The 18,947-nt window shown below is 39.8% G+C and overlaps 1 protein-coding gene across 1 annotated transcript in view; it reads right to left on the bottom strand.

Moving 5' to 3' along the window:
- Positions 1–2,916: 2,916 nt before the first annotated feature.
- LOC134075939 (integrin alpha-M-like) overlaps positions 2,917–18,947 on the bottom strand; it is a 29,876-nt gene continuing 13,845 nt past the window's right edge. Inside the window, exons 11-30 of the mRNA XM_062530966.1 lie at positions 18,790–18,913; positions 18,329–18,453; positions 16,457–16,603; positions 16,151–16,369; positions 15,888–16,021; positions 14,998–15,143; positions 14,477–14,600; positions 13,887–14,097; positions 12,021–12,094; positions 9,698–9,836; positions 9,431–9,529; positions 8,623–8,702; positions 8,353–8,439; positions 8,146–8,224; positions 7,429–7,527; positions 7,121–7,207; positions 5,854–5,964; positions 5,384–5,497; positions 4,567–4,677; positions 2,917–4,364 (exon numbers count right to left, since the gene is read on the bottom strand). Coding sequence (XP_062386950.1) covers positions 4,281–4,364; positions 4,567–4,677; positions 5,384–5,497; positions 5,854–5,964; positions 7,121–7,207; positions 7,429–7,527; positions 8,146–8,224; positions 8,353–8,439; positions 8,623–8,702; positions 9,431–9,529; positions 9,698–9,836; positions 12,021–12,094; positions 13,887–14,097; positions 14,477–14,600; positions 14,998–15,143; positions 15,888–16,021; positions 16,151–16,369; positions 16,457–16,603; positions 18,329–18,453; positions 18,790–18,913 — 2,394 coding nt within the window. The 3' untranslated portion in view covers positions 2,917–4,280. The remainder of the gene's footprint in view (positions 4,365–4,566; positions 4,678–5,383; positions 5,498–5,853; positions 5,965–7,120; positions 7,208–7,428; positions 7,528–8,145; positions 8,225–8,352; positions 8,440–8,622; positions 8,703–9,430; positions 9,530–9,697; positions 9,837–12,020; positions 12,095–13,886; positions 14,098–14,476; positions 14,601–14,997; positions 15,144–15,887; positions 16,022–16,150; positions 16,370–16,456; positions 16,604–18,328; positions 18,454–18,789; positions 18,914–18,947) is intronic.

Genomic DNA, 18,947 nt, shown 5'->3' on the forward strand with positions numbered 1-18,947 from the left:
AGATTAGGTAAAATATAACTATGTATTAATGACAGCAACTGCCTGTCTGTGATTGTTTGTGTGTCCGTCATTTGCATATCTCTCAAACCGTCGTCTAATGATTTCAAACTTGGCAGGTGTCCTGCTGAAAGGCATGAGCGAGTTCTGTGCCATGTTTGACATTGTTTGGATAGTTGTTCAGTCTTTATCCCTGGGCTTCTTCCTCTTCTGTAATATGCACCATCTTAGTCTCTTCACCATACTCATATGAGGAACTTGCCGTAATTAATGAAGAGACTAATCCAGTTGCACCTGAAACACAACTCTTGACATACAGAGCTAAAGGAGAGTCTTTAATGTTGACATGGAAAAACAAACACATCGCATTTATATATAGCGGAGTGACATTGATTGAAAATAACTGAATGAATAAATGAAAAAATCTAAAAGTAGAACATTATGGCACTAGAATCATGGACACTAAGTTGTTGTTGAGTTTTATTGTAATTTGTATGTGCCTTTTCGATGACGACATTGCTTAGGTTCTTCATGTTAGTTTTTGCCGCTGCATTTTTCTGCAAGTTGTGTTTTTTTCCAAAGGCTGCTTTGTTGGTGTGTTTTCCTTTTTTTTGTTTTGCTGCTTTACTTTGTTCTTATAGCACCTCAGTTGGTGATGAGCCTACATCAATAGGACATAACCATCGGCTAGTTTGGAGATGCTAGAAGTTTGCTACTGTTTTGCCATTCGTGTGGCTTTGAGCCTGCATCAACGTTGCGTGAGCACTTGTTAGTGAATCTTGCGTGTTGCACATGGGGGCTGTTTTATTGGTGGTTTTGTGTTTGCTGCTTTGGTTCGTCGTTGTCGTTATTGGTGTTCCATGTCTTGTTGTGTAATGTTAAGGCTCGGCTGTTGATACTGCAGTTCACTGGGGGAAATCCCCTGCTTTTATCTCAAGGAAGTTAACATGCATATCTGCATATTTCAGATTCCAGTGTCAACAGCCCTCCTGCGTGTTCCTTAAGAGCTACTAGTGTTGATGTCAAAGGGAAAGAGCTTGAGAGTACAACAGGAAACAAATTATTCAGAGGGCAAAGTCTGTGAATTAAGGTGTGGTCAGAAGACTGGGGAAAAGAAGAACCCAGTCCAAGGAAGTCTTACAGTTCAGCAATTAGACTTATACAGTATATGATTATGACCACCGCTAGCAACCTGTGGTTCGAGTTTCAATTCAGTAATCACTTTTGTCATTCTGTCAATGTGTTTATGTTTTCATATTGATGTGTCAAAATATAGGAAGGTTGTGTGGAATTGTTTGCATTCAGTGTGTACAGTATGTCAATTGCAATTTGAGCCTTGTCCCTAGTGTCTCTCCCTGTTGAGGAGTTAGGGCTCAAACTCAAAAAAAGTCACATGGAATAAGATTTGTTAGCAATATACATGTATATTGCATCTTTATTTATTATACTGAATTACCCTTCTTCACTGCAGGTCTACAGCTGTGTTAGCATAGATACAGTACACTGATATTATGAGAAGCAGCTGCCACTGACATTCTCTTTCTCAGCAGTGATTTTTTAAAATTATGAATCTACACACCTCACACTTCTTGACTCTATATAAAGAAACATCACTGATCTTTTAAATTATTAATCTACACACCTCAAACACTTCTTGACTCTATATAAAGAAACCTCACAGCAAAAATGTATCTAGGTGTTTTCATATCAACCTAAATGATTGAGGTGGTGGTGGAATGTACACATATAAGTTAAACAGCATATTTTTGGCTCTCAAATCATATCACAGTACACAATCACCCTGGGAAAAACTGCAGCATCCACACACACACACACACACACACACACACACACACACACACACACACACTGCAGGTGTGTAAATGTAACAACAATCTAGTCCATATTCTGTTTCTAGGCAATCTTTAGTGTTCATTGTGTAAGATAGTCACCATACAGGCAGTGCACCAAGGTAAATTCTGAGGACTTCAGTTCTGCACCTACAATGACTAGAATAGTAATGCATGACTATGTGTTAGCCTCCCATGCTGTCATCAAAGCATCCAAGTCAAAGTTAACACTAAGAACATGACATCCCACGCAGTGAGAACAGGCCAATATTTGCTTATTTATTGACATGCCACATAAATGGGTTAAATAATAATGGGTTAAAACCTTTTGAGTAAAACATTTAGAGGAGGTGACAGTGGCTTGCTTGAAATGACATAGGTTGTAGTTAATCATTTGAAGGAGTTTCATGAAATGGAGTGATTTTAAAGAAATTGAATTACTGAGAACTTCCTCTATCTGTCTGCTGACCCAGCAATATTTGTCCAAATACTAGTTAATGTATGGTGGGATCATTGCAGGTTCCTCTTTCCCCTTCCTCTTTGCATTTTCAAAAAAGTGATCGATGAATGCATTTTACTCCATTAGGCACATTGTTTACTCTGTGACATTGTTATCTGTTAAGACATATGATGGAATGGAGTACCCAGTTCAATGTTAAATCCTGTTATTGTATTGTAAAGAATGATAATAAGAACGATAACTTTGTAATAGATGCAGATTTAATTGTTGCAATTAAAGACAATTAAAGCAAAAGGACAATTAGGACAACTAGGTGTCAAGCATTCAGAAAGACTACCTTTGTACAAATGAGATATACATATTGAAATTCAAATTGAATACCCTATTCACAAAATTATACTAAATAATAACTTACAGTATAACTATTCATGCACATTCCACCTACAGTATGCATAAGCCTGGTACAATCTTGCTGATCTGGTCTGATTTATACTGTATGCAATTTCCTGTTTTCTCTTCAAATGTTGGGGTGAAGAACTTGGTGTGGCTTTCAGGGGTGTTCACAATGAACTTAATTTCTCACTCAAAGAAACTTGAACGAATAATTAATTTAGACAGCAGTTACCAGCATTTAATGAGATTATAACACAATATAAAACTACAAAAGTAAATTGTTTTGGCAAAATGTGTAGACAAGAGAAATCACAAAACCATAAGCTTTACAGACATTATCATGAGAGTACTGTATACAACCAGAAGACACATACAGTAGATGGGAAGTATATGGGTCTCAATGTAAACACCTTTAGGTCAAACATGATGTACAAGTTCACCATCCTAAAAAGCGGTATACCAATTCACACCCCTACTACTGCCTGCCACACAAACAATTACTTTACTTATTATGTATCTCATGTTCATCATTTTGTCTGTTGGTGGTACACCCTTCAAAAACACAATCGCATTTGTATATTTAATAAAAAAAATAGATATATTTGTTTATTGCTGCAGGAAGAAATACTGTATGCAAAAATGCTTTACAGGGAAGTTAAACCAGGTGCATAACTGAAGCGTACCGTTCACTGTAATCAATGCAATAGCTACACAAAATGAGATAGCGGCACGTACCTGTACTGTACTGTACTGTATGTTCGAAAAAAAAGTCTAAGATGTTTTTTTACGCGTCGCAAACTGAGCGCTTCAATTAGTGCCCAGTGTAGCATCCCTGTTAGAACGCAGGCTGACTGATCAGTCATGGAACATGATCACGTGACCCTGTAATTGTGTATTTCACCTGTGGGTTTTGATGCGAGTTTGGGAAGTGAACCTGAAGAAGCAAACAAGTCCACACTACACAAAACTTATCAGTAATTATAAATGAACGGCTCTTACAAAAATTGGATTAAGCATGAGTCTTTTTTTATACATACATTTATATATTTTGCATAAACACTTTTTAAACACACACACATATGCACGCAGGGCCCAAGTTCAGCTATGATTTAGGTAGCAGGAAGCTGGGCCAAGGCAAAGACTCTGAAATAGGCAACACCTCTCTGGTGAAGTGAAATTGAACAAACCAATCACATGCAACCAGTGTTCAATTCTGATCCAGCCATCTCTCAGAGAAAAAAGACAGTTAGGCAGGGATCACACTAGACAGTGGCAAGCGGCAGATTTCCTATTGTTCTCTATATAGTTTGGCAGCGGAACGGTGACAACACTGGCGTAACGCTATCGCTGAGCAAACTGGGAGTTGAACTTGGTTCAACTTTGAAGCGCAACGTTCGGCTCATCACAATCACATTTAGAATGTTTAGGTATTTTAACCAATCAGATTCGTCTAAGAACGGAGCAACAAAGATTGAATTTAGGAACGAGATAGAATGTTTAGATGTATTATTATGGTCTGAGCGTTGCGTTACGCTTGCCGCTGCCGCTGCCGCTTGCCGCTGGCTAATGTGATCCCTGCCTTATTCTGCTGCTGCTTGCAGTGATGCCTCTTCTCCTTGTGCTTCATCTAGTTTCTGCTGATACTGACTCTTGAAGAAGCCCGACTGCAATTAGAAAAAAAAGACAGAAATGGTAAGAAATGTATATAGACAAGAAGATGGACAGAAAGACAGAGAAACAGACACTGTGGAGCACAACACAAGGAGTGCCCGAAATGGTGAAATACAAATGTTTTTTGTGCGACTTACTGGCACATTAATTTGCCCTCTTTTGTAAAATTATATGTGTGTAGTGTTGACTGGTTACCTTGGCGAGGCCAGCAGTCATGAGAGCCAATAGGATCAGGCCACCCACCACTCCACCAATGATCTCCTTAGTCAGGTCTGGCTCATCATAGACCTCCACTAGAGTCTCAATCTGCAGGGCACATGCACAACTTTACAACAACATGGCACAATAATGCAGACCTATGAACGCCCCTTTATTTCACATGTTAAAAAAGAAAAACAGCCAAGAGGTAAGAACACAATTTGCGATACTGAGTAAAAATGCTGAGACAGTCAGAAGTCTGGATATTAAAGGCGACATGTAGACATTAAACTCGAAATTTCGTAAATAAAGTTGAAATGTCATGTCAACTTTAATCTCAATGTGTCGACTTTGAAGCCGACATGCTGACATTACACTCGAAATTACAGTCTAAACATACAGTTTAAGCAATGTACACTTCTTAGAACTTATAGATCATGAATGATACTTCAAATAGGTGTTATTTCAGATAGATTGCTGTTACTACCTCTTGGTGAATGTCAGTATTATATATTAGATATGTCAGCTTTATTCTCGAAACTTCGTTTTCAATGTCAACAAGTCACGTTTAATCTAATCATGGCAATGATGAGCTATTTTTTCCCATCATCTGTGGCCCTAATACTCCATCGTAAATATTTGAGATAGTCTTTTTTTTTTTTTAATTTTTGAAGTCAAATCATTTTGAAATGTAAGAAAGTCAACATCTTGAGATAGGCCTGGTAAGCCAAAGTGTTGATACTATGCTTCGCATTGTCACTTTTTTTAAACTCTAAATGTAAATTTTGGAAATGTCGTTATATTCTCTGGTTACCTTGGAAACTGGTGGCTGGTGGGAAGAGTCTGCGGAGTAGAAGATGTACTTGCTGTTATTGTACTCCAGAGTGGCCGAGCTGACCAGGTGGAACAGAGCAGAACGCAGCCCAGTCTGAGAGTAATAGAGAGAGGTGAGAAAGGAGAGGCCAATATGAAGTTAGACAATTAGAAAGAGTATCAAAGACAAAAAGCATTGACAAAAAATAGGAGGTGCAACAAATGGTTCCCCATATCAAATTGTATCTCAACATGGATATATTATACATTGCTATATACATCAACATTTCTTACAACTGTCTGGCTAAGACATCCACTGCATTGTTAACCCTTATGCTTCCCCCACTCCATCTAATGCTGTTCAGTGAATACTCCAGGTGCAGAACCTAAAGCTAACAGATAACTTCTCCTTTTTAGCAGTAGGTGACTTTCACTTTTAACCCTTTTGAAGTTGTCTAACAAATCCATTACCTGCTCGATCCACTCTGAGCTCACTTTCCCTGAGATTCTGTAGTGGATTTGGTCGTCTCTCATCATGTAGGAGTTACACCTGAACTCCAGACACACGGCGATGGAGCAGTTCTGAGGGAGAGACGAGGGGATGTTGGTAATGTGGTTAGGTCACATAGTAGAGAAGCAGAAATCTCCGGCTTCAGTACCGTAATTTCCCGACTATTAGCCGTGGATTATACATCGATTTTGATAAATTTCTTCAGCTATGACAGGGGGCAGTTAATATGGTGTTAATATGGTTTTGTTTCTTTTAACTAGCATAACACTGTCCTGTGGCTTATACACAATGCGGCTTATATGCCGGAAATTACTGTAACTAAAAGTTGAATCACCATTTGAATTTGTTCCAAACTGATTCTGATTAGCACAACCCATAGATCAGCTACTTCAATCCAAGCTAAAGCTAAAGATGGAGGGATTCTATCTTTCTGCGGCCAGAGTTTTGTCCGTGGGAGGTAGGCCACTGTATATGATGTACTGTACACTGTACGGGAAATGTTTGAGGGCCCAATCACATTGCACACGGCATGCGTTGCGCACACCACTACAGTAGGTTGCTCTTGGTTGAGGCAATATTCTAAAGATTTGTGTTGTGGTTACAGCTGGGCTCTGCACAAAAGACCATTGATTTACTGTACAGTGCGCCGCGGTCAAATTTCAACATATTTCAACATATTTCAACATATTTAATCTTTTACCGTGGCCTGCGCAAGAGCAGCAAAGCTGCAACATGCCGCTTGCGTTGCGTGTCGCTGTGTACAGCGGCAGACCAGTTCTTGCGCTCGCAGACCATTGAAAGTAATGGGTTTCATAGTGCATGCCGCTTGTAATGTGTTGGGGCCTTGAGGCACTTCGATTGTGTCTCAACGTTTGCTATTACACAGCTATTACCATAAGTGGAACTGGAGAACCACAAAAAAATCCTCATATTACTGGAAATTTACATTGTGAGCAAGACATGAGTGACATGTTAATAATGAATTTACAGTGCCCAGTCTCTGATGTGATTTAACAATGTGTTTCACTTGTCCAATGAGTACAGACAAGTGAAATACAGTGAGTACAGAATGTGCATGTCAAGCACTGGCGGTCAAATTGCTACATTGATTCTAATGGAATTCTATCTATAGATCTAATAGATCTAACACATACACATGGTTCAGGGCTAAATTCGCCTTTAGAGCTTGACGTTGTGTGACAGGCTAATCAATGTTTTGCTAATCACCACATGAGGCTCCTTGTTGTCCTTGAAGAAACGCGTCAGGTCATTGATGTTTGGACTTCTCTTAAGCCCTCTAGAGCATCCCTGGATCTAATGGAGAATGGAAAGACATAATGTGTTAGACTATACTATTAAACATATAAATATATCATTCTGAAATCTAACAGGGCATGATCGTACATTTCAACACATTACTGATTATTATTACTGTTTATTATTAACAGTTGTGTTTCTGGAAATTATATCGTACAAGGTGAATTCCAGTTGCATTGTATTATTATTCTAGAGTGGGGTTAAACTAATGCACATACTTGCAAACTGCCCACATTGGTCCAGATATCTTTGTCTTGGAGTCTTATTGGAACGTGAATAACAACAGTCAGATTGAGTCCTCTGATTTTATTTGTCACCTGAAAGGGAGAGAGTGTGAGTGAGACAAACAGACAGAGAGAGAGAGAGAGAGAGAGAATGCTAATGCCACTAATACAATCAGTTTGAACAATTAGGTTGATCAAACATTTGAAAGTGAAGGTTATTAAAGTTTAAAGTTTTCCGACACTTGATAAATGTATTAACGATTGAGGTTTGGGTGTGTGGCCATTATCAAGGCTTTGCACTGAAACGTCTCTATTTGGGAGTGCATTCCTCTTCCAAGCTGTACTTCTAGTAATACAATAACAAAACACTAACCAAAACACTGCTCTAATATTCACATGTGTAGCATATTCATTGTGTGGGTTCCATGTACAGTAACAGCATGTAAATGGATGATAGTGTGTAAAGGGTCATACAGAGTCACATATAGATAGATAGATAGATAGATACTTTATTGATCCCCAAGGGGAAATTCAAGGTCCCAGCAGCTTAAGACACCACACACAACATACAGTACATAACATTTAATTAAGCATTTGCGAATTTGCGATGTGTAAAGAGAACATTGGATATATTTGGAGAGGTAGACGTAGAAAGACGTAAGAGAGAACAAAGCATGTGTGCTTGTGTGTGTTTGATATGGTCTACTCTACCTCTAATTCTTGTATCACTGGTTTTTGCAAATTATTTTCTCCTGCAGTGAAATTAATGTAGTTGGTGGTACCTTTAAAACTGAGAAAGTACAAGAAAGAGACTGATTTAAACAGTGTTGGAATAGTGGTGGTAATCAATGATAATCACTCATGGACTACATTGTAGCTTGTACAAATCAAATGTTGAGAGTGTGTTCATGAACTAACCTGTTCAGAATTACATATATGCTGTATTTGACCCCAATATCCAGACGTTTGGACAGCCGGCTACTGGGATCATGTATATCGTTGTCACTGGAAAAGATTACATCTGTCAGTCAAATATTGATAGTTGACACAGATTTAAACAGTGGACCAAGGGGCGAAAACATACATTACTATAGTTGGCCATACTAGGTGATTTTAATTTGTATGAGGATTTCTTAACAAACACAGGGCTATGCTCTACCCTTTAGTGAGGAAGTCCTCAGAATTTACCTTGAAGCATTGGCCTGAATGGTGATCCTGTCACCAAAACGGCTGCTTTCACCAATTCCATACTGAACAATAAAATCAGCCTGCAGAAAATAAAGATAATTTGGAGTTGGTATAATATTTTCATTTGCACATTCCTCTGTGTGTGTGTGTGTGTGTGTGTGTGTGTGTGTGTGTGTGTGTGTGTGTGTGTGTGTGTGTTATGAGGACAAGTCCCCACTAGTAAAACCTTATGAGGACACATTTCTGGTCCCCACTTAGTGGTCTGGTTTCACCTGACATTTACATTGAACATTGTCTAGCTCTACTATCACCGTTTGTCACCATTTGTATTTTAAGTGTGTGTGTGTGTGTGTGTGTGTGTGTGTGTGTGTGTGTGTGTGTGTGTGTGTTCTTGTAAAGCAACCATTATGAGGACAACAAAGTTACCACCAGTAAAACATGTCAAGAGGCCCCTTATAAGGACAGATGTCTGGTCCCTATACAATTCTGGTCCCCACGTATTGGTCTGGTGTCATCTGATACATTCACATCTAACATCATCTACAGCAGCTCTACAACTGCCTCCATTTGCATTTTAAGATAAACGCTTCCCTGCACGTAGGAACGGTAATAAATAGACAGTGCCAAGTTAATATTGCTGTTCCTGATGCAACTAAAATTGCAAAAACATTTCTTTACTAATGGTTAGGGCTAGCATAAAGCCTGCTGTAGGAAGAGTTTAGCATTCCTTAGTTACTGTATAATTGAAGCCTCTCTCTCTCTCTCTATGCATGTGTGTTTGTGTGTGTGTCAGACGGGTTTCCCCAACCTTATCTCTAGCCCGCAAGATGGGTCTGTTGATGCTGCAGTCAGTCTGTCCCAAGGTGACTCCATCTGTGCTGTCTAGAGAAGTGCACTCCACCCTGCCCTGCAGCAGCACACACAGACACAAGCTCATTCCCTTCATATAGATAGATAGATACTTTATTGATCCCCAAGGGGAAATTCAAGAATATGTCCACATGCAGCATTCAAGAATATGTCCACATGCAGCATCATATCAAGCTTACTGCTCTAGAGACCTGTTGCCCCTCACCTGGCTCTTGGTGAAGGTCCTGTAGGAGAGGCCAGGAGGGTAGAAAAGAAGCACCTGTGTGTTGTAGGAGTTCTCTCCTCTATTCTCCACCCTCACCCTCACACTCATCTCCTGTGTAATGCCCACCTCGATGATGGATCTGCCGATGTCAGGACATTTGGGTGAAACCGCCCACATAATATGCATTACTCTTTTACAGTACATCATATGGTAATGGGTTATTATAAACCAAGAGTTAAAGAAACACTCCACCGTTTTTTCATATTAAACTATGTTATTCCCTTAACTAGGACGAGTTGATACAAACCTCTCACGTCTCAATGCGTGCACTCACAGGGTGTCCGCGGAGTCATAAAAAGTCTTAAATTTGATAATAAGAATTTTAGGCCTTAAAGAGTCATAAAAACGTCCACAAGGTCATAAATTACATATAGTCACGTCTTAAATTCATACGATCGTTCAGTCATTTGTTCTACCATCTTTTTCCCTACGAGAAATGTGCAGTCGGCGGCATTCATTGATTCCTCTTATTGTAGTTCTGTCTGAGGAATCTGTGTGTTAGCGTTCCTTAACTAGCCTACAAGGTCCATGCAGCAGTGTGGCAAACCGACTTGCCGGATGGACTTAAACAGAAATCTGCACACACTTTCTTTGACAGTCTATGCCATGGTCATGCGTTGCACCAGAGAGGGTTGAGGCGGGTTTATGACTGCTGTTTTGTAAGATAGGTATTTAATGTCAATGTGCACAAACCATGCTTCAAGTGTTACCGTAGCCCGTGTGTCTTCTCCCCACACACACACACACACAGCTTTCAACATGCAGCTGTCATGTGTGTGATAATAGTAGCGCAACCTAAAGATGCATCAGAGAAGAATTGTGTCTTGCGATGTTCATTTCTATAATTTTAGCACTATCTTAGGCACGCCTACACGAATGACAAGTGAGAACGGGATATTTAGGCTACGTACTGTAACTACATGAACTGAAATCCATAGCCTAGGTAGGGTAGCAACATTCGTTTTTTGAACATTTATTTTATCTCATGACAGAAAATTAAGACAGATTTGCATCCACATATCCTTGCACTATGCACACATTTTTTTTCCACTAGAACTAAAACCGTCAGATTGAAAGCTAATTGCTTATTTTGTTCTTCTTAAAGTGACAGGCACTCAATTAGACCTACAAACCATCAAATGACAATAAAGACAAATAAAGAATAGTTTACAAATCAATATGGAGTATTACTACATATTTGGCTATAACTAATTATGCAGATCATACAATACTATACATTATTTACAAAATATACGGCTCTGGAAAAAAATAAGAGAACACTGCACATTTCCTGAATGAGTAGATGGTCATATTCAAAATTAAATTATGTAAATTATGTCTGTTAGTTCATTCGAATGTCACTCAGCAACTGTAGGAAGACATCAGAAAAATGTGCAGTGGTCTTATAATGTTTTTCAGAGCCGTATACAGTTGATCAATTCCAAAATATGAAATAGAAACATATGACATTAGTAATCAGCTGTGGCTTAAGATGGGGTATTTAGTAGTTGGCTTAAATCAATATGGGTACCAATCAAGAAGATCGATACTGCACAGGATTGTCTGTGTCGTCTCCAGTTCCACACACACAGATTCGGGTCAACCTCAGCCTTGAAAGTAGAGGTACTGTGGGTGTTGAATACCATGACCAAACACCACTTGTAGAATGTTAACGAAGATATAGTCAAACAGTGTTCCCAGACTCTAACATCAACCCCTAAAAATAATAGTTTGAAAGGAATTTTTAATGAGTTTTTTTTTCGTAATTCGTATAGGTCATAAATTTAAATCACAATGGTCATAAAAAGGTCTTAAAAAGTCTAAAATTTGACTGACTGAACCCTGCAGAAACCCTGACTCAATTTTTCTGTCTTGCGGCGCCACTTTGCTGGCATTAAGTTTAGCCCAGCCATGTTTGGTCCCCGGGGCCGGGGGCCACTCCATCCCCCGAACTGGCCCCCAAAAACCCCCAAAAATGCTGTGTTTCCTAAATAACTACGTGAACCGAAGCACTGAGGATGACAAAATGTTTATGGTTTATCCATTTTTGGAACTGATTGGGAAGAACATCTGCACATATTTAAAACATTTCTTCCCTGTCATGTAATTGGGCATTACATGCCTGCGGTCATGTAAATGGGCTATGGGTTTTTCTGCAGGAGTAGCATGTTTTAACAGCAATAGCTGTAATAGCTCTAATAAATTATTTGATTCTAATGGAAGATTAAAAAGGACGGTCCAATGGTGTGCTTGGATGGCTTACCCAGAGAATTCAAAGTTGATATGGATTTGATCAGTACAGTTGTTGTCTTCTCCACAGTCAACTTCAAAGCTTAACTAACACAAAGACAAATATTATACACATAGATTAGACTAGCCTAAAATTGAGAGTAAATAGATCATTTGAAAGTGCTGTCAATATTTCACAAACTTGTTTAAAATTTGTAAAATAGTCTGTAAAAAGATAACACGTCTTCATAACAACTAAATGGCTACAAATAAGTTCTTTGGATCAAATTTGTACTGTACAAGACTGAACAAGATTGATTGAAATTGAAAAGTTGTGGGTTTAGAACAAATGTGTGGTTAAGATGAATTTGTGAATAGATTAGCAAGATTAGATGGTGGTGATCATTTCAAGAACTCCTTAAACCTTCAATAGAGACTCAGATATCAAGATATTAAGATCAAAGTCAGCATCACAATACAGTATACCTAGTTGTTCCTATGTAAATAAGTTGGTCATAGAAATGCAAAATATGAAGCATTAGTTGTGAGCAGGTCTAAAGGCCAAAACACACCAACCCGATAATCGGGCAGTCGTGGTCGGAGACTCAAGTCTGTTTGGTGTGTCCCGTGCCGTCGCCAGTCGTCCTTGGCGCCGGGGCTAATTTTGGCCAGTTTTGGCCGACTTGACATGTACAGTGAGTCGGCCAGTGGCCATCGGCATCAATTACCAGTCTGATTGGTTGAGTCCTAACCCTTCGAAACATCTAGGTAGCAGAGGACTTTGTTTACACTAACCATTAGCCCTACATTCAGCGATGTACGTTTCAAACCTATTTTGATAAACCTTCCTAACATATTTTTGCTAGAACTAGGTTTCTGAACGTGTGTTATTTCAGGTTATTTCCCATTCACTTTTTGTTTACTGTGCTAATATTAGCTAGCAAGCTAGCTAGCTAGGTTAATGGGCGAAAAGTAATTTATTTTGTGCCCAAGAGAGTGTTTCGTTGGCATCACACACAAGCAATGGAAATACAATAATACACACTATACAATTATATTTATATTTTCCGAAAGTCCGAAAACTAGTTCCGCGAATGTCAAAGATCCTTCATTACTGACATTACTGACATCATACTGGAATATCAATCTCTGTCAGATTGGCACGCAGTTCAATTCAAATGTAACGTCACTTTCTAGGTCTGCTTAAAGGGGGATTTCGCCCCCCTTTAATTAGTAAATTAAGTTCTGCCTCTTTTTTTTTGTCAAAGTTCACAAGCTTATTGCTCAAGAACTGAAATATGTAGGAGGCTAAAATTGTGCAGGCTGGTCCATAAATAGGAGTAAAATCACCATCAGTGGTTTGGATGATCCTGCATGGTCATAGCAGTTCCTCACATTTTATTAAAATTGTATGTCTTGTCTTATGCAAATTTTCCTTTTTCATTTCCCACCCTGAACATGGGCAAAATGCACCACTGAGATCTAATGAGCAATATGTTTTGTATAGAGTAACCACAGGTGGCACTAAAATCACTGAATCACTGAAATTGCAGGGGTGGGGATAAATCATTTATCTCTGGTTGTGTGTGCTCTGTGTTTTTGAACTGACGTGGAATGACCCATATGTGATCATTTCAAGATCTCCTCAAACCTTCAATAGAGACTCACCTGTTTGAGTTGTTGGGATATCAAGATCCAAATCAGTACCAAGAATTAGATATTAGGATGAAAATAAGTATTGCAATATACCTAGTTGTTCCAATGTAGATAATTTAGTCATAGTAATACAAAATATGAAGCAGGAGTTGTGAGTGGGTCTAGCCAAAGGCGTCTGCTAAGTAGCATAACATAACAGGAACTGTAACTAAACCGTATCCCGGCCCATTGCAGAGACTCATACCTGGTGGTCTGTGGTGTTGTGGGAGCTGATGGACAGCGTTGGTGTCAGCTGGTCTGCAGACGGGATAGGAAGCCCCTGGAAGGAAAAGGCCACCTGGACGTCCACAGGATTCACAACATCCTCTGGGGAGCACTGGAAGAACACAAAGGATCGCTGTGGGTGAGCGTATGATGAAGGGAATAATACTTTATAAGTGAAGCTTTTACCTAGCCTGAGTGAACACAGGCAAAACACAGGGAAATTGTGTTTCAGAAATACAGTAAACACTTCTCTCTAGTAAACAAAGGTTTTAAATGCAGTTCTTCACTCTATTTAAAATGGATTTAAAATTCTGAATGGACGTCATTGGGACTTCCCAGACTGACTTGCAAACAAATTGAAATATGCTAACATGTTTATCTGAGTTCTCTCTGGCTATAGCCTTTATCCCTTTGAAAGGGTAGAAACGTCTAAAAGTATATATAATGCCTTCTTACTGTAAGATTGTGTCACATTGACTGCAAGTAATCATTGCTAGGGTAATAAATAGCAGTCACTGTAGACTCACCAGTACAAAGAAAGAGTGTTCAAAGCATTTTTTTCTCAAATACACTGTGACCTCTTTGTTTTCGTTCCTGTCTTTCCCTCCAGCTGTCCCTCCAGCTGTGAAGAAGGCTCGGGAATTTTGACGGACAAAATCTAGGCTGAGTGTGTAGGTGAGTTTTGCCTTCAGTTCTGGAACAAAAAATAATAATTCTCAGTATCTTAGTACACTGTAGTACACCAGCATAACAAATGTTTAGACTCTTTCCTTGAATGACTTAAAGGAGTAGTCTTTAGTCAAGGCAGCAGTTGAAGTACAATGAGATTTGGGAGAATAAATTATTTGACCTTTACAAAGTGAAGTGATGTCAAGGGCTATATCGCCAGCAGAAACAAAGAAAATATTAATATTTGAGCATGCAACAACTATTGCAATAACTCTGCATATTAGACATGCACACTTGCCTTAAGTCTATACTTATCATACAGCGCTTTCTTGACTGTCATAGCTCTGCACATTAGACTTGCACACTTTCCATGAGTCTAGACTATATAGCACTTTGTGGACAAAGAGGCCAAAGATTTGTACCTTTCAAGCTATCTTTAGTGACCTTAGTCATGCTGAAGCACACACTGGCTTTATTCTGCTGAGGACTCTTACAGTCGTAGATGGATTTGGGGATTTTGGATGGTTCAAATGTAACACTTGTGGTTATAGTAACAATGGGCCTTGACCTGTAACAGAAGACGTTTCATTAATAAAACCCTCTCCACCAGCCCTACACTGCAAAAACTGCTTATCTAATAAACTCTAACCGAGTGTTATTAACCTTATATCAATATTTAGTTGGTATTGTTTGCAGTATAAAGAGAGCTTACTAGCACTTTCTAATAAAATCATTTGACTTAAATTAAGAAGAGTTTGATTGCTTTTAAGACATCTCATTCTGAAAACGAGCAAATTTGTCTGCCAGCGCATTTAGCAAGTTTTCCCCAAAAAACAAGCAAATGTTTAACAAGCAAACGAGTAAATGTGTCTTGATAAGACTTCTTAAAATAAGTCAAAGTCTCCTTAAATTAAGTCAAAATGATCTTTCGAGAGAACAGTAGGTAAATCTCTTAATACTTACAACAATAACAAATAAAGTTTTTGTTCTTAATAAAAAATTAATAACACTTGGTTAGATTTTATGTTTTTGCAGAGTAACATTGCACACAGCATTATACATTTGCGTATTGTGGAGAAATCAAAACATCAAAAGAATCTTTGTTCTTCCAGTAACGAAATCATGCAGGAAGTAGACTTTTGTTTTATTTTTTCCCGATTTACAGTACAAGAGTGGGGAGCGACAAAGGTGGTTTGTTAGATCAAGGGTATGAGATCCTGAGCAGTAGAGCTCATTTGGATCCGACTGCAGTGTGTGCGTGTGTGTGCGTGTGTGTGCGTGTGTGTGTGTTGAGTTTTAATAATATGTGAACCTGAGCAGCAGAACCGCTCCTTTGGACCCGACTGCGATGTCAGGCAGTCCGTCTCCACTCTGGTCCAAAGCAGATTGGGCCACGGTCAGCCCAAAGAACCGCAGACCGGACCGCACCGACGAACCCGCAATCCTCTATAATACAGAAGTGATGATTAAGTTATGATAGTGCTTTCAAACCCAGTCAACAGCTATCCATTATCTGTCTGCTCGCTCTCTCTCTCTCTCTCTCTCTCTCTCTCTCTCTCTCTCTCTCTCACTCACCTGTGAGTAGGTGGGGTTGATTCCCTCTCTCCTCCCGTTGAAGATGTACACGCTGCCCTGTCCGTTATCCTCCAGAGGAGCTCCCACGGCCACGTCCCTGACCCCGTCCCCGTTCAGGTCAGCCAGGCTGGCCAGAGACGAGCCGAACCTCCCCCTCTGACCCTCCAGCCCCAGCAGGGACACACCAGTGTCCTGCAGACCGGCAAATATGAAGTTGCTCTAAAGGGATAGACAACCGTCAATGGAAAAGTGCTACAGACTTTCTTTGTAAATAAATCCTGTGTCCCATTGCCTGCTACATATCACCTGATATGATACTCTGTAGATAAACACTTTCCCCTCTCTCTCTCCCTCTGTGTGCATGGGGGCAGATGCCAGAATCAGATCAGTGTTGGAGTCTCCGTCCAAATCCACCACACACACCTCTGCTCCAAAGTAGGCACCGATCTGAGACTAAGAGAGAGAAAATAGAGTTGATGTTAATTATCATAAAGCTGGTTATTCTGCTGAAGTTGGTTATGCTTAAAGCAACACTAAAGCACTGTTCCTTTGTCGGATGCAAGCTATTTGTTTATCCAGCAAATAACGATGTCCACAACCGGGTAGAGTATGTTACATGATTTTATGGAAGTATGATATTGCGATATCGATGCAAGTCAAATTTGTAGTTTTCTTTGTCTCATTTCATCGAACTACAGATACACTACCTGATATGGTTAGGGGAGAGCAGGGTCAATTGAAACACTTTTCAGTTGAACGTCTTTTTCAAAACAGGTGAAAGGGATACAAACAATGTTGTCATATGATCAACAACTCACATGTGTCCTCTCTTAGTTACCAGTGTAATTTCATATACACCTTGAGTGATCGCGTTGTTTTTTAACTTTGAACGTAAGTTGTCATTTGTTTCAATTGACCCGCCCAGTCGAGTCAATTGAAACACATGTGCGGGACGAATGAAACAGCATATTGTAAACAGAAACCATTCACTTTACTCTAGTTTTTATGAAACATACTTAACAACATACTTCTGTACTTGTCATGGCTAAAATTTCACCTGATTCTTCAAAATATAAGTAGGTCAAAAAATGTATTTTTCCATGTGCATCAATGTCGAGATACGCGTTTCGATTAAACTCACATTTCTTCATTTTATACCATGCTGATGACTACATTTCCATTTAATTTACTTATTTCCCGTTGTAAGCCTTGTTGAGGGATTCACAATTGATCTTCCTCTTTTATTTTGAAACATTTTTTTTGCATTGACAGTTCGGGACTATTGAAACAACTGTTTCAATCGTTTCAATCGTCCCGACAGTGCGAACTAACACTTAAACATATTTTGCTTCTAAACCTCAAAATGCTGACATTTAACACATTCAGACATGTTTAAGTAATGATTCATCTCTCGTATGGTCATGTGATCATTGCATGAAACAATAAACACGAGTTGTGATCACAAAAAAATTATTTACACAAGATTATTACATAAGATTTTACTTGCCGGTGTCAAAAACAGGTTTGCGGGGATAACGTTGGAATTCGATGACGTCATGGCACGAGATTTCCCGTGGTTGGCAAGTATTGTGTGTTGAACAAACTGACGACATATGACATTTCAGATGTGCATGGTTTTCGAGGAAATCGCTGTGTTACTTTCGTCCCGCGTTTCAGTTGACCCGGCTCTCCCCTACATAGTGCGGTTATAGCCGATAGAGGGCCGCAAAGTGAATGCCGAAGTGCCATTCACCTAGCCTGATTGCCATCGACTTGAAAGGCTCTGCGAGACTTTAGTCTGACCAAGAGCCTGTGCTACACGGTTTCTCCAAGCGCTTGGTTGACCCGCCTCCTTTAAGTGCCTCGATTTGCTACTGGTCGATGTCAGAAAGCGGTTTGCCGAGTTTAAACCAATAACAACACTCTTTCCTCTGCCTTGAACACGCCTCTACCCAGAGCCGTTGGAGCTGCTCAAAGTTGATTGGTTCTCGACCAAAGGGGGCAGTTCCGCAGATTTGGGGAATTCAGAAATCCTTCCTGATTAGCAGTTGACCAGACCAGCGACAGCAACGCCGAAGGTGTTACGTCACTGGGAGGGCGTGCCAGGCTACCATTCACCCTGTTACAAGTTGATGAACCGCTGAAATTATTTTTTATTATCTCAGATGAGGTCAGTACCTGTGTGATCATCTTTGGTGTCTTGTTTCCAGGAGAGAAGACCATGAGTAGCCCCTTGTGTTCATACCTGGGGGCCCCCATAACTATGTGATCCTCTCCCCCGTGGGCTATAGCCATGGAGTAGCCTGGAGACAAACCTTCTTTAAAGACTAATGTTCTATCAGTATCACAGGCCACTCACAAGTGTGAGGTTGATAGATGAACTGGTTTTAGGGACTGTGTGTGTGTGTGTGTGTGTGTGTGTGTGTGTGTGTGTGTGTGTGTGTGTGTGTGTGTGTGTGTGTGTGTGTGTGTGTGTGTGTGTGTGTGTGTGTGCGTGCGTGCGTGCATGTCTGTTTGAGTGTGTATTTTAACATACTATATGCAAATGATGGGGAGGCATGTTAGGTTAAACTGTTAAAGCATTTTTGACTGGAAAGTTCTGAAAATAATCATCCCCTTGAGAATGTTAAGTGTCTTACCCAGATAGCTGTTAGCCGTGATCTGATCCACCCTGGTAAAGCTGGGCTCCCCGCTGGACAGATGGATGTCCTGATAACCTCCTCTCCATTCATTTGCCCCGACCACACCCACTAGAAACCTCTCCTAAGAGAGATAAGAAGGGTTCAGATGCAAAAGC

This window comes from Sardina pilchardus, chromosome 3, assembly GCF_963854185.1.
Source record: "Sardina pilchardus chromosome 3, fSarPil1.1, whole genome shotgun sequence".
In the NCBI taxonomy this organism is placed as follows: Eukaryota; Metazoa; Chordata; class Actinopteri; order Clupeiformes; family Clupeidae; genus Sardina; species Sardina pilchardus.